We start from the raw sequence: 14,125 nt of genomic DNA on the forward strand, positions 1-14,125 counted from the left end.
CCTTGCTGGTTGCCTGGTTCGGCTGCCTCTCCCTCTCCAGTCTCCCCTCCCCTGCGGCGTCCACGCGCGCTCGTGCGGTCGTGTACGCACGCTTCCGTCGGCGCACGTAGCATTATCCGCTTGGCCCCCGGCCCCGGCGTGCTCAGCAGGTTGACCAGCCGGCAAGTTCATCCCCGCATGTTTGCAACGTGCCGGGTCACAACTTCTTCGCTGTGCTGCCGATCGTTTCGGCTCTGGACCGGGGGAAAAGGGCGAAGATGCCGAGCTGGTCCAGCACTCCCGCTTTGGGGTTTGGTGGAGGCCACGCACGAGGTCGGTCAGGATCATGGTGCGAAAGCTTTGGGTTGTTTTTAATGTAGTGGTGGTAGCGTGCAAGCTGTTCCAATTCGTAACAGCATTCCTGAGACTTGTTCGCGCAAGTATTCTCGATTACAAGTCCTAATCCTACAACAAGTGAGTGATCTCGTACACTACTACAATAAGTAGGAGAGTCTAGTGGAGTTTGGTTCGGTATGTTTGTTGCTCGTGCGTGAGGTCGTTGCCTACGAAAAGTATTGGCGTTGGTCACTCCACTGAGGGGGAGCACGTCAAGGATACGGGCATCGGGTAGCCCAACAAGCGACAGGCTTCTTTGACGCTTGGCAATACTTGAGACATGATGCATGTACGAGTTGTACTAATTCAGGATTATATGCTCAAGGAGTATGGTGAGTGTTACAAGGATCCGATCCCCAGCCTCTGACGTCTGACCGCACGAAATCGAGTGGCCCGCGTCTTGAACTGGCATGTGACGAAATGTCAACTTCGACCGAAAATGACCCTTCACTTCCTATCTGCTTCTGAACAGCACTCTACACAGCGTAAAAAGTATGGCAGAACGAACATGACATGGTTTCACCTTTTGCTTTGTTTGGTTGGGTTTGGGTGTTACATTACCATAATGCACTACTACTGATGGTTGCTCTATCCTAATGACTGACACGGCCCGTGTACTGAACCTCAACTACCACACTGACGCGAACCTAGCTAACTTCCAGTGAACTCCACTATCTGCACCAAAAGAGTGCAATCCTAGAAAATAGATCTGACTACTGCCTAATTAAGTGGTCAGATCTGATTTGCATACCAAAACTTCCTGCATGTGACCAACAAATGAGAGTATTAGAGTCTTTTCACGCCACCACTAATCTGTCCTAGAAAAACTAGAATTGCACTTTTCAGGGGAGGGAGGAAGTAGTGCTCAGCATTACCATAATAAACAAAATTACTTGAGCATTAGAACGGTTCGGTTCAACCATCCAGGTTGCTCACACCACCAAATCCACCTCAGCAAGTGCAAGGCGATAGCATGACCACGTCAATTCGCTTAAGAAATGCCATCAGAAGCAGCAGCTCGCCGGTCATGTCAAGCAGGATGTCTCATCTTATTTCCTGCAAAGTTTCCCACTCGATTTCATCTTTTTCTCCCCTGTTGATTCGCCTGTATCGTTGTCAGGCGTCCGGAGCCCATGTAATGTCAACATGGACACTCCATCTGACTCATAATTTCATATGCTTCCGCGAGCATATTTTATTCTTGGCCTGGTCTGGGCAGCCTTGCTGGAAAAGTTCAGACGAAATGCAACCACCAACATGATTCACCAGAATGTCCGAATTGCTGGAGATTGCTGCGATGTCGTAGCTGCCAAACTTGATGATCCTCCCTCAAAAGTTAGTCGAGTAATGACTCCACCATCCAAAGTTTAGGATTCTGGAAATGTTGACATGACACCAACATGTAACATCAAATACTCCATCATAGCAATATTTCAAATTGGAAATGCTCACAAAGAAAGTAGAAAATATTACATGGTACATTTCTGCAGCGGAAGTGATTGAGTAGTTGTTCTTTCCTCTTTACAAAGATACAAACGCACGCATGCTCATAACTTATTATTTTTACCATCCAGAAGTCAAGGGAAGTTTCATTCCTTATAACATCAAACAAACTTCCTACTGCAAAAACATAATGATACCAAGGTCCAACTAACAGCGTCTAAAGTTTCTAGAAAACTAGCTGGATTCTACATTTCTGATGCTACACAAACATACATTATATAATTTACAAGAGAAAAGATATTTTAAAACTGATCAATTGGACCAGTTGGGACAAAGCTCAGTTCCATTTTTGCATCAAAAACCTGCTCCATTGTTAAGGTGAAAATCCCCGATGAACTCTTGCGGCTGCATCCCAACTAAAGGGGTATAACCCTGTTGAACAGCTGCAGGTCAGAAATGTGGAAGACAATAATCTTCTGCATAACTTTGAAACTGAATGTCAGAACTGCAGAATAATCTATATTAACATAGTGATTATTCTTTTCAGATCCAATGGATGGTTCGTGTTCTTTTGTGAAAACAGATCCAGGATGGGTCTTATAAATTTTACCAGCAAAATTTTACCCTGTATAAATTTTATTGGATTATTGTAGAAATATACTATGAAAAAGCTCCACTGTGCTGAGTGACTGGGTAAATGCATCAAGCTAACAGTTCGATCAATGAGCCAAACCTGATTTCCTTGTGCATCTCCATGAAGACCTTGCTGGTGGAAGCTAGATACAGAGGAATCCTGTGGCTGGTAACATGTCAATCCCAGTTGGAAGTGAAACAAAGGAGCTTCTAAATTAGAAGGTGTATTCAATTAACTTACATGGTTAGGCTGATTATTTGTTTGCATGTGTTGGTGATCTATAAATGGCCCCAGACCATTTAAAGAAGAGCTTGGAGTTTGTGAAGATCCATCATTAAGAAATTCTTGATTTCCTGTATTTGCAGACTTTGCGTCCTTCTTCCATCTTCCCAAGAAATATTTTTGTGGTAACTCTTTTATATTTCTGAAGTCAAGAACCTTCAACACATGACAGCACTGAATACCCATTGATTCAAACTTTTTACAGCTGCAAACAACAGAGAAATCACTGGATTCAAACTTGACATAGTGCTCCCCAGGTTTATCCGTTACTGCTACTCTATAGTCTGATGCAGTCCCAGCCTCGCCACAACTATAAATCACTGAATCCACAAACATCTCAAACTCTCTGCGAAAAATTTCAAAGACCACTGGTGTGTACATGCTAGCAGCTTGCCTTAGCATTTTGGATGGAGGTATTCTCGGAAAACTTTGGCTTGCATGAAAATCAGCTTGTAGCTCGGCATATCGATGCTCATCCAGTACTTTTTCAAAATGCTTGAAGAAAGATGACAAATCAAACTGTGGACTCAAGTATTTTTTCAAGACACTGCTTATACTCTCTGATTGTAACGAGTTCTTTATATCTGCAGTGAACACGTGCTTATTGTACACTGAAGCCCATTTATCCCGATCTTGAAACAACTTGCGAACCCACTCATTGTTTCTTAGATTATAATCCTCTAGCATAGTACTCCATCCTAGCAAGAAGTCCTCTTCTTCCTCATATTCATACACACATTTGCTGAAATCCTTTGCAAATGTCTTAGAACCTTGGAAGATGTGATTGAGGTGATTAACAGCATTTTGGTAAACTTGCCATGGACAATGACAATGAGTTGTACCTGGCCATGCTGCTGTTATGGCAGCCGCAGCTGCCATTGATTGATCAGACAAGACTGTTTTTGGCTGCTTTCCACCAGTGGCAACCTTGAATGTGTCAAACAACCAATTGAAAGACTCCATCGATTCATCATAAAGCAAAGCTGCGCCAAAAATGGAAATTTGCTTATGGTGATTCACTCCAAGGAACAGCATTAATGGCCTTCCATGTGAATTTATCTTGTAAGTTGTGTCCAAACAAACTACGTCACCAAAGTAGCTGAAGTCAGTTCTAGATTTGGAATCAGCCCAGAAAATGTTGGTTAGTTTGTCGTCTTCATCAAGCTGAAAAGCATAAAAGAATGAAGGGTTGTTCATCTGCATGCTCTGAAAGTACTTTACAGCGGCCCCTGCATCACCAGGTTGCATATTCTTCATACGCTTTGAATGAAGTGAACTCCTATAATCAGCAGGGAGGAAGTTGACATCTGTAGCTGCCCCCGCCTGCCGGACTAAACAACCACTGGAAAACCTTGATGGTGTTGTTGAATCTTCGGAAGAATCTACTTCAGTGGTCTGCAGCTCGGTCAGTACTCTCTGAGATCTGAGCATATGCATGGTCGATGGTGGTGCTGGTTGATGGTTATGGTCTGCTACAAATTCTGCGATACGATATTTCCCATCTGATGTAATCTTAATTGTCATCCGTGCAGGGCACCCTATTCTTGTTTCTGGTCGTGGCCTTTTAACTTCTTTAGCTCCTTTCTTGTCCTTACGGAAACCTTCTCTCGAGCATACAAAAGTTCTTGACCTTGTGATATTTCCAGCTGATTTATCTGATGAACTCTTACGAACACTAAAGCCCACATGTCCAGCATACTTATTGTAGAATTCATATGCTTTATCTTCATTGTCAAATTCCATGCCGACTTCTGGCACCACTTTTGCAATTGTGGCATCGTCTATGTGGGCATCAGAATCAATAACTTTTCTCGTTTTCCCCTGCTTGTATGAAATTCAAATGACTAATAAGCTAGTATGTTAACTAAATAGGACTAAATTTACACTACAGCAGACTGTTAAAATTTAACACATTCTATTTTTGCACTCATTTCCAGTCCAGAAACAAGAAAAGACATTTAACAGTTCTGACTTTGTAGGGTGTCATCCATGCAGTGTTCACACAAAATGTGTATGGCATCTCAGTAGCAAGTCTGTCATAAGTATATGCAAGTTTAACGAATAATTTGAGCTCGAGGATAATGGCAGTCCACACAAACATTAGTGTTTTGTTATAGAGATGCATAAACAAGTCCTCATGTCATTCATAACGAAAGTAAATGGTCATCCACCGATCACATAAACCAAGGAAGCAAGAAAAATGGTCACAACCAAGAATGTGCCAACACTGAAGTACAAAAGGAAATATAAAAGATAAGTGGTGAAGAGCAATTGGCACCTACCTTTGCCCATGCTATGCCACATGCATTGCATAAGGTCCTCCGTCCCTCCGGCCCACGACGCATATGAGGCGTCGCACTTGCACTGATGCCACAGCGTAGGCATCTGAACAGCTATAGCATAGAGCTTAGAAATTATCTCACTGTCATGCAGTATTACTGCCCTTAATTGAAGACAATACAAAAACAGCATTACTTCCAGGCTCAGCCGCTCAGGCATACTGTTGAATAAAACTGGCAATCACTGACAAGTGCTATACCTTTCTATTCATCACGATAAGAGATAGTGCAATAGCCAAAATAGCAAGTCAAGTAATGTGCCGCCTAGTGCATAAGAATAGGACAGTCATTGAGAACTTTGTTGTTTTGACATTCCCTAAAGAGAAAATGCATTATATATTATCAGCTACAGAACTGGTTTATGTGAATGAAGGTCCCACTACGACATAATCCAAACCTCCGAAAGGCTAAATGGGTCTTGACACAATTAGTAGAACTTCAGATCCACACAGTTACACTAATCATAATACACGAAAAGACCAAAGCAACCTTTGGCTGCAGATATGCGCCTCAAGTTCTTCCATGACATTTCCTAGCTAAATTCGCACTACTTACTTATCTACCTTTGCACATAGATGAACAGAAAGCAATAGCTGCATTTGCCTCCGTATCAAGTTAAGACTTGCCCAGAATGGACGGATTCAATTGGAAATTTGGAAGAATTGTACTGGCTCCTGCAGGATTCCTAAGTTCCAAATTATTTTCACGCCAAAATCCATTGCATAAATCAAAACGTGTCCCTAAATATATAAAAGATAGAATCATTTCCTCACCTGGCAGGCTCATCCACTTTGTCATCAACTTCTCCACTGCCACCACCCGCACCAAAGTCCCGGTCATCATCGAACTGCATGACTTGCAAATCGGGGTAGAGTTAGATTTGCGCATGGGGGGTTCAGTTGAACCCTGCTCTGAGTAGTCAACCAGAGCACCCGCAACGCAAACGATCCGCAACGAGCTGGATGGACTGGAGGGTCCCTCCCCGAAATGAAGAGCGATTTGGATTGGAGGGGGACTAAAGGAATGGGGGGAAATAGTTTGGGGGTCGGGGATGGAGGCGGGGGTGGGCAGGAGGAGGAGGATTTCTAGAGAGAAGGGAGGATGAGAGAGAAGTGGCGGCGTTGCGCGCTTAGTGAAGGGGTGCGCAGGTGGAGGCGCGCTCGGCGGTGAGGGTACAGCGGCGGTGCGGGGGAGACGACCGGGCTAAACGGGAAAGAGAGGGGAGGCGTCAACTGATTGCTCGCCGGCGCGAGGGGATCGGGAGAGGGCGCCCGCCGGCGCGGTGAGGATTGCTGTTGCCTTGTTGGGCTGGAGGGTCAACTCGTGTCAGTAACTCAGTATCTGGGTGAGAAATAGAATTGCTAATCCAGTTCGTCAGGGGAACAAAAAATGAATTTGCAAAGCCTCGCCTGCTAGCTGCATAGCGCATGAAAGATGTTCTAGTGTTCGTTTTTGCACGCAAGGGCCAAGGGGTATACTTCCGTATGATTTTATTTCAAAACTCGTTTTTTTTTAATTCAAAACTTGCTTCATTTCTGTAGAAAACATAGAGTAAAATGTCGGCGGCTCTTATACTTTTTATGGATTTTCGTTTTGGTCTTTATATTTTTCAAATTGCAGATATATCTTTATTTTTTGAAGTGTCTCATTCCAGATGTCAAAACAGCCATGAATGATGTCGTCGACTGCTGACGTGGCTTGGCACGCTGGATCAAGCGCTGCCGCTTCCTGCGCTGGGAGCTCGGAGGCGCCGGCGTCCCGCATCCACTGCATCGCCGAGTAGAGCTGCACGGCGTCCAACCCGCCCTGCCCATCTGCTGCAGCACCGGTGGCACCGTGCCAGGCCTGCCTGGCTGCCTCCCTCCTGCAGCGCGCACGTGAAACTTTGATGCGTCGTGCAACGACTCTGCACAGACAGCTATCCTGAACCGTGTCAACCAAAAAAAATGGAATGGAACAAGCTAACTATATCTACGAGGTGTTGATCTTTCGGTCGGAATAAAATTCATGCCACGTCAAATATTCGGAGGTTAATTAGGAGGACTAAACACGAGCTAATTATAAAACTAATTACACAGATGGATGCTTATTCCCGAGATGAATCTATTAAGCCTAATTAATCCATCATTAGCACATGTTTACTGTAGCACCACATTGTCAAATCATGAACTAATTAAGTTTAATAGATTTGTCTCGCAAATTAATCTTCATATGTACAATTAATTTTGTAATTAGTCTATATTTAATACTCATAATTAGTATCTAAATATTCGATGTGATAGGAATTTTAGGAGCTCCAAACGGAGCCTACGGTGCACAAGAATTATTCAACAGGCCCCGGTCATTCCGTCGGGCCCTGTAGACTTGTCCAGTGGCATGTACCTCATCCTCGGTGAAAGGGTCCTCCAGGTTGGGAGTTGGGAAATCATGTTGCGTGATCCCCAGAGAGGTCAGGTTAACTCCTCTCGGGTGCTGTTGTTCCTGAGTCCTGACCCAGTAGCCTGTCAAAGTACTGTACTCATGGATCACATCGGCTATTTCCTCCTGAGTGTATGCTGTTCCATTCTCCCTGCATAGTTATTTGGTGATATAATTCTTCCGTCTTGGCCCGTTTGGCGTCTCCCTCACTGAGGTACAGAATGCGTGACCGCTGCCTGGCAATCGTTTGTTCAAGTAGGCAAGACCGAGGGATAGGATAGGACCAAGAGTTTCCTGCGGAACTCCCTTCCGGCGTCGGATAGGTTTCCTCTGAACTCCTGGAAGCATTTGTTTGCAGCAAAAGTGGACAGTGGTCGGAATCGTCCGAGGACAGTGCTTGCAGGAAGCAGAGAACGCGGTCGAGTTTGACCGGCGTCGGGTTCTCCCTTTCGTTGCTCCAAGTGCAGGTGCGACCATGGAGATGGATGTCAAGCTCGTCCGCCGAGCGCCGGAATCTGGTCATGTTCCTGTGATTTATCCTTGCGTTGTTCTTGTCAGCCAGGTGAAGCATCAGGTTAAAGTCGCCCGCCACGATCGACGGCCCCTCGCAACTGTCAAGGATGGCATGGAGCTCATCGATGATGATCAGTGAGTGCAGCAGTCTCCCTAGTACTTACCAACCAGCCGCAGGCAAGTAAGCAAATTCAGTACTTCCGCGCCATCTCCTCTGGCAGCAGCTCACTACCAAGAGCGGCGCATGAGCATAGCACTACTTGCGCGTGCTTGGAGGAGGCTTCGGCTTTCTTGTTTGGCGCGGCATCAGCGGTGTGCCGAATTCGCATTGGACCTCGCGAACAAAATGTTGTAGCTTGTCACGAGGGGCGTCGGTTGCCGCTGCACAAGGAGGAGGGAGGAGAGCGAGCCGTCGTTGCACTGCCAGAGAACCACAGCTCTGGACCCATGCTTGCAATTCAAAGGAGGATGGTGGCTTGGGCATCCGGCAGCTGGGCAGAAACTCGTGCCTCCTCCTCAAACTGCTCCACCGGCTACATCACCCTGCCGGGTCGGCATAGGCGTCATGGGCTCGCGTCGCGACCAGATCAGCCTGGCGGCGAGGCGACGTCGAGGTCGTGCACCGGAACGCCCTCCTCAACCTACTGCATGCCCGCGTACCGCAGCATCACAGATGGTGCGACGACTGCATTCGTGGAGGTCGTCTGGACAGGGGACCTGCCGTCCCTCTACAGCCATGTCAGCACGAGGGGCGCTACGGTACACGGGACTGTCCTCGAGGAGATTGTTGGCTCCACCACCACCATTGACTCCACTGCTGATGCGAGGACCTGGTGCTTCCAGGACGAGCGGCATCGCCTCGCCACGGCCCAGATTTACCGCTCCACTACCAAGAGCGGCATCTCTGCAGCAGGGGCGTTCAGAACGCTGATCATTTGATCTCAGGGTGTGTTTTCGCGTCACAATTCTGGTTTCATCTTAAATACTGTGGGTGCTTTGCGTGACAACTTTCCCCCTCGATCGGGGGTATAAAATGGCGACTGCACGGCAGACGGCACCGCACCACACAGCACACCACGCGATGGCGCGCTCCAAGATGGCGAGCAACCACCCGGGCCTCTCAGATGAGCGCCAGGGCGAGATCGTAGCTGCGGCTGCCATCCTCGTCGCCATCGCGTTCCTGCTCTGCTGCTGGTGGCGCCGCTACCGCAAGGGCGGGAAAAAGACAGCGACGCCGGGAAGCACCGCCGCCGCGACTTCACCCCTCGTCCCCGCCGCGCTGCCGTCTGCCCCGACCTCGCCCCTCGTCCCCGCCGCGCCGTCCGCGGCGACCTCACCGTCGACCGACCTCATCGTCACCGCGCCGTACGCCACCGAGCCCGTAACCGCTTCGTCTTCGGCTTCGACCTCGCACACCGCCTCACCACGGAGGCCGTCACCGCATCGCCTTCCACTTCCGCCTCGACCTCGCCGACCGACATCCTCGCCGCGCCGACAGACATCATCCCCGCCGTGCCGTCCGTGGAAACCTCGCCCACCACGGAGCTCGCCGTCGTGCCCGATGCTCCAGAAGAGGAGAGGATCGAGATCGTAGTCGAAGTCCCGCCACTTCGCATCCCCGCTGGAGTCTTCATCCCATGATCCATCTCTTTCGCGAGTTTAATGGACATTCCACTGACGTGTTTGTTGCTGCAAAAACCCCGGTGAGCTAGAGACTGAGAGTTTAGGTAGGCTAGTTGGCTAGCAGCTGCAAGAACATGCAGGAAAATACTATGTACTACATACATATTTTGTCAAGAGATCGTTGAGTGGCCAATGTAATTAATAATGCACTTGTGCTCGTTGTCTATTTCTGCGTGAATGGACGCTTTCAACGAAATGCCTTCAACCAGGTGACGGCCACGGATAGATTCTCCCAGCTTCTCCCCCAAGGTTGGCATGGCATTCAGAGCGCACAAAGACGACAAAACGCCCATCGCATCCTCTCCTCTCGCTCCTCCTGCAAGAAGCATGCACGCATGTCTTTGTGGATCGCTTTTATTTTTTGTGCTCTCGATCCGGCCATCCTGCCGCTGGCTGCTCTGCGCTAATCCGGCTGAGGTCAAATATCCGATCCGTGTCGTGAAGGGAGGGCGGGGTGAAGGCGTCGCGGACGGGCACTGCCATTTAGCGGTCGCTCCCGCCCCTGGACACCGTCACGCATAGCATATTAGTAGCTGGGGAGTAGAAGAAGGCACAGGTAATGGTCAGTAAGTGGATAGCTAGGAGGAGCATAGGCATCCCATTCCCATTCCCTTCCCCTGCATGCATGTCATGTTTCCTGATTGAGTAACCATTCATGATTCTCTGCGCTCAGATTTTCCGTGATTGAGGCCCTGTTTGGATACAAACTCCTAAAGTTTAGTAGTATACTAAAGTTTAGGATCCTCAAATTGCTAGTCATAAAGTTTAGTAGAGGGCTGTTTGGATGGACTACTAATCTTTAGGATGTTAGAGGGAAGATGTCATTTTTACCCCCCAATTACTCCTCTAAACTACCCCTGCACTGTTCACGTCATTTAGAACACGACGGCGGCGGCAACCGATCCGACGATGGCGACGAAACTGACGGCGGAGGAGGCGGCGCCGTTGCCGGTGGGAGTCTCGGTGGGGGGCACCGACCGGGGTGGAGACTGAGGTGGTCGGGGTCATCGCGGAGGGCGCGGTCGCGGTCGGGGCCTCGTTGGGCGGGGCTAGGGGAGAGGCCATCGGGAACGACGCCGAGGCGGTGGGCGGCTTCACGTCTGGGGACGGGGCGCTGGCCGGGGACCGCGTCGGGGAGGCGGCAGGGCCATCCTGGGTGCTGGGGTGGGCATCGCGGCCGGGGGAAAGGCCATCGGGGATGGCGCCGAGGCGGTGGGTGGCTTCACGGCCGGGGATCGCGCCGAGGGAGGCGGCAACGGGGCTATCCTGGGTGCCGGGGTAGGCGTTGTGGCCGGGGCCTGCGTGGCCGCGGTGACGGCGAGAAGCGCGACGATGGCGGCGACCACGGCGAATCGGGAGAGAGAGGTTTGCGGGAGGAAGAACCTGCGGGAGGAAAGAGAGAGGGAGGGTGCGGTAGGAGGAGAGAGAGAGAGCGAGGGCAACAGGGGTAAAGGAGGACTTGTGGATCACTTTTAGGAGAAATAGAACCCATTAGTACCCCTTGGCCCTCCTAATGAAAATAGCCCTCCTAAACTTTAGTAGTCCACTTTTAGAACCTATGTTTGGATGCACAAGTCCTAAGTGTCCTAAAAGTGGAGTCCTAATCTTTAGGAGTGTGTATCCAAACAGGCCTGAACCTATACCAAACGGCAGTGTGCTTCGATTTCACTGGCAATGTAAACACACGTAGCAATAAAATGTGGTAAACAAAGCGCATCCAAGAGAGATTTTCTTCACGTATGGCAGGAAGGGCATTGATTTGGGGGCAACAATGATACTTTTGGCGGTGAACGTTCAGGCTGCCAATAATCTATTTCTCCATTTTAGAAGAATCTATCGTTAATTTCTCTCCATGGTTGCACAGCTAACGTCTTACCACAGCCGTATCGTTATACTAGTGAGCGTGTCTGTGTATATAAGCCATCTGAATACACATGTAACAGGCCACTGGACAATCGCGCTCGCCTTGCTTAGATCCTGATCACTCCTCACGATTCAGAATGAACACGAGGGACATGTGTGGAGGCTTGCTGCCCACGATGATGATTGTACCTGTACTCTTGTCGTTCCTCGTTTTTTTTAAAAAAACGGTATACGCGGTAGAGATTGTCGGGCCTCTATTAATTAATAGAGAAGAAAGTCACAAAACAAATTAATAGAGAAGAAAGTCACAAAGCCTAAGCTAAAGTACAAAGAAAGAAGGTATAACTGAATGTACAAAGGGGTGGTTGAAAAAGTGATCACTCCTCAATTTGGTAGATAGAGCCCAAGTACCTTGCTTCCGCTATAATCCAGCATCGCGCCTCCTCCTTGATTTTCCCGAGTAGTTGGTCAAGGCTTTTGAACTTGCACTGAAAAACTCTAGCATTGCGCTCCTTCCAAATTTCCCAGGACACGAGAATGATCAGTGATCTTAAGCCCTTCAGGGGAGCACCGCTCATTGATCCTATTTGTGCCCACCATTGGCTGACAGATGAAAATGTAGACCAATCTCCTCTAGGCGGGACGTGTGCAGCCGTCCACTCAAAAATTTTATCCCAGACTCGTACAGTATAGCGGCATTTTGTTAGCAGGTGTAATAGTGTTTCGTCGTGCGAGTGGCAAAGCATACAGACCTTTTGGTTGGGCTATCCTCGTGTAATTCGTCGTGCGAGTGGCAAAGCATACAGACCTTTTGGTTGGGCTATCCTCGTGTAATCAGGCGATCTGCTGTCCACAGTTGATTTTGATAGGCCAGCCATGAGAAAAATTTGCACTTGGGCGGTGCCCACGTTCTCCATATTAGGCGCTCCATGTCAGAGGGTGTTGAAGATTGAAACTGTGCCCTATACGTCGAAGCTGTCGTGTACTCGTCGTGTTTGGTCTAGTTCCAAACTATGGAGTCTGGCATTCCTGGGTTTAGCTGGATTGTTCTTGTTCGAGCCTAAAGGAGAGTGAATTCTGAAAGATGTGTCGTTGACGATATTATCGTCAAGTTTATGTCTGAAATCCAGCTGTCGTTTGTTAAGGCGTACTTGAGTGTTCTTTTCTTATTTTTTGATATTTTATACACAGATGGCGCAATATTTTTCGGTGCCTCCCCTACAGCCATGCCGATTTCCCAGAATTTGGCATTTTCCCCATCTCTTAGCGTGATGGTCGTTGCGGACGCGAACAAATTTTTGTCCTTCTCATTGCACGGTGTTGGCATACCGACCCACGGTTTGCACAGTTCCTTCCATTCATACCACAGCCAGCGTAGTCTCAGGGCTCGCGCAAACTTCTTTAGATGTAATATTCCTAGGCCACCCAGTGTAGTTGGTTTGCATGCTGTGTGCCATGCCACCTTACACTTGCCGCCTACAATCTAGTCTGTGCCAGTCCAGAGGAAATGCTTCCTTCGTCTGTCAATTTCTTCCAGTACCGTTGCTGGGGCATTCAGGGTAGAGAGGTAGTAGAGGTAGTAGATCGGCTATGAGGATAGGACCACCCTGACTAGCGTTCTTCTTCCCGCTGAGGTGAGCAGAGGCCAGCCCAGTTGGCTAACCTTGCATTCGCTTTGTCAGATATTGTCTAAAAGTGGACCTTTTGTAGTCTGCCTAGAGAGAGAGGTAGTCCCAGGTATTTAACCGAGAAGGTTGCTCTGGCTGCCGGGAAGGTAGCTAGGATTGACCAAGCTTTTCTGAATGTTAGTGCTTAGTCCGGTGATGCGGCCAAATTTGTCTAGCAGCTCTTTGATGTTCCAAACATCCGCGGCTGTCAGATTGATGAAAATTACTACGTCATCCGCGTATAACGATAGGCGTAGATGAGCACTTTTACCTCTTAGTTTCGATAGGGCCCTCTTTTCGGTTGCCAGGTGTAGCAATTTTTGGAGCGAGTCGATTTCTAAAATGAAGAGAAAAGGTGATAGCAGGTCCCCTTGGCGGAGCCCTCGGCCATGATGGATGTCCTCTCCTGGTGCGCCATTCATAAGGACCTTGGATGTGGCAGTGCTTAGTAAAGTCGTGACCCAGCTTCTCCATCTCGGGGGGAAACCTCGGTGATGCATAAGTTCTAGCAGGTAGTCCCAGCGCACGGAGTCGAAAGCCTTGGATATGTCTAGCTTGAGCATGAGAGACGGGGTTCTAGATGAGTGGAAACGCCGAGCGAGGCTTCTTACATACATGAAGTTGTTGTGTATTGCTCTTGTTTTAATGAAGGCGCTCTAGCTCTCCGATATCAACGTGTTCATGAATGGTTGCAGTCTTAGGGCCATCATCTTCGGGCCATCATCTTCGTTATGATCTTTGCTATAGCATGAATGGGGCTTATTGGCCTGAAGTCCACAATAGAATCGCCTTCCTCTTTTTGGGTATTAGCACTATGTTGGCCGAACTGAGGATGTCGAAGAAATCATGACATAGGTTGTGGAAAGCATTGATCATGTTCATCAGTTCCCCTTTGATTATGTCCCAAC

The 14,125-nt window shown here is 48.4% G+C and overlaps 1 protein-coding gene across 4 annotated transcripts; it reads right to left on the reverse strand.

Moving 5' to 3' along the window:
- Positions 1 to 1,835: 1,835 nt before the first annotated feature.
- LOC101777716 (protein FAR1-RELATED SEQUENCE 5) lies at positions 1,836 to 6,434 on the reverse strand. 4 transcript variants are annotated; one of them, XM_004985423.3, is made up of 5 exons: positions 5,847 to 6,434; positions 5,017 to 5,119; positions 2,693 to 4,555; positions 2,552 to 2,617; positions 1,836 to 2,250 (listed from the first exon to the last, which is right to left on the reverse strand). In XM_004985423.3, the coding sequence occupies exons 1-5, from the start codon at positions 5,924 to 5,926 to the stop codon at positions 2,173 to 2,175; spliced, it is 2,190 nt and encodes a 729-aa protein (XP_004985480.1). In that variant the 5' UTR covers positions 5,927 to 6,434; the 3' UTR covers positions 1,836 to 2,172. The 4 variants fall into 4 exon arrangements, with proteins under 4 accessions (XP_004985480.1, XP_004985481.1, XP_004985483.1 ...); XM_004985424.3 differs by having other exon boundaries at positions 1,900 to 2,250; positions 2,552 to 2,611; positions 5,847 to 6,431; XM_004985426.3 differs by having other exon boundaries at positions 1,906 to 2,250; positions 5,017 to 5,127.
- Positions 6,435 to 14,125: the final 7,691 nt, after the last annotated feature.

The sequence above is a fragment of the Setaria italica genome, chromosome IX (genome assembly GCF_000263155.2).
Source record: "Setaria italica strain Yugu1 chromosome IX, Setaria_italica_v2.0, whole genome shotgun sequence".
NCBI lineage: Eukaryota > Viridiplantae > Streptophyta > Magnoliopsida > Poales > Poaceae > Setaria > Setaria italica.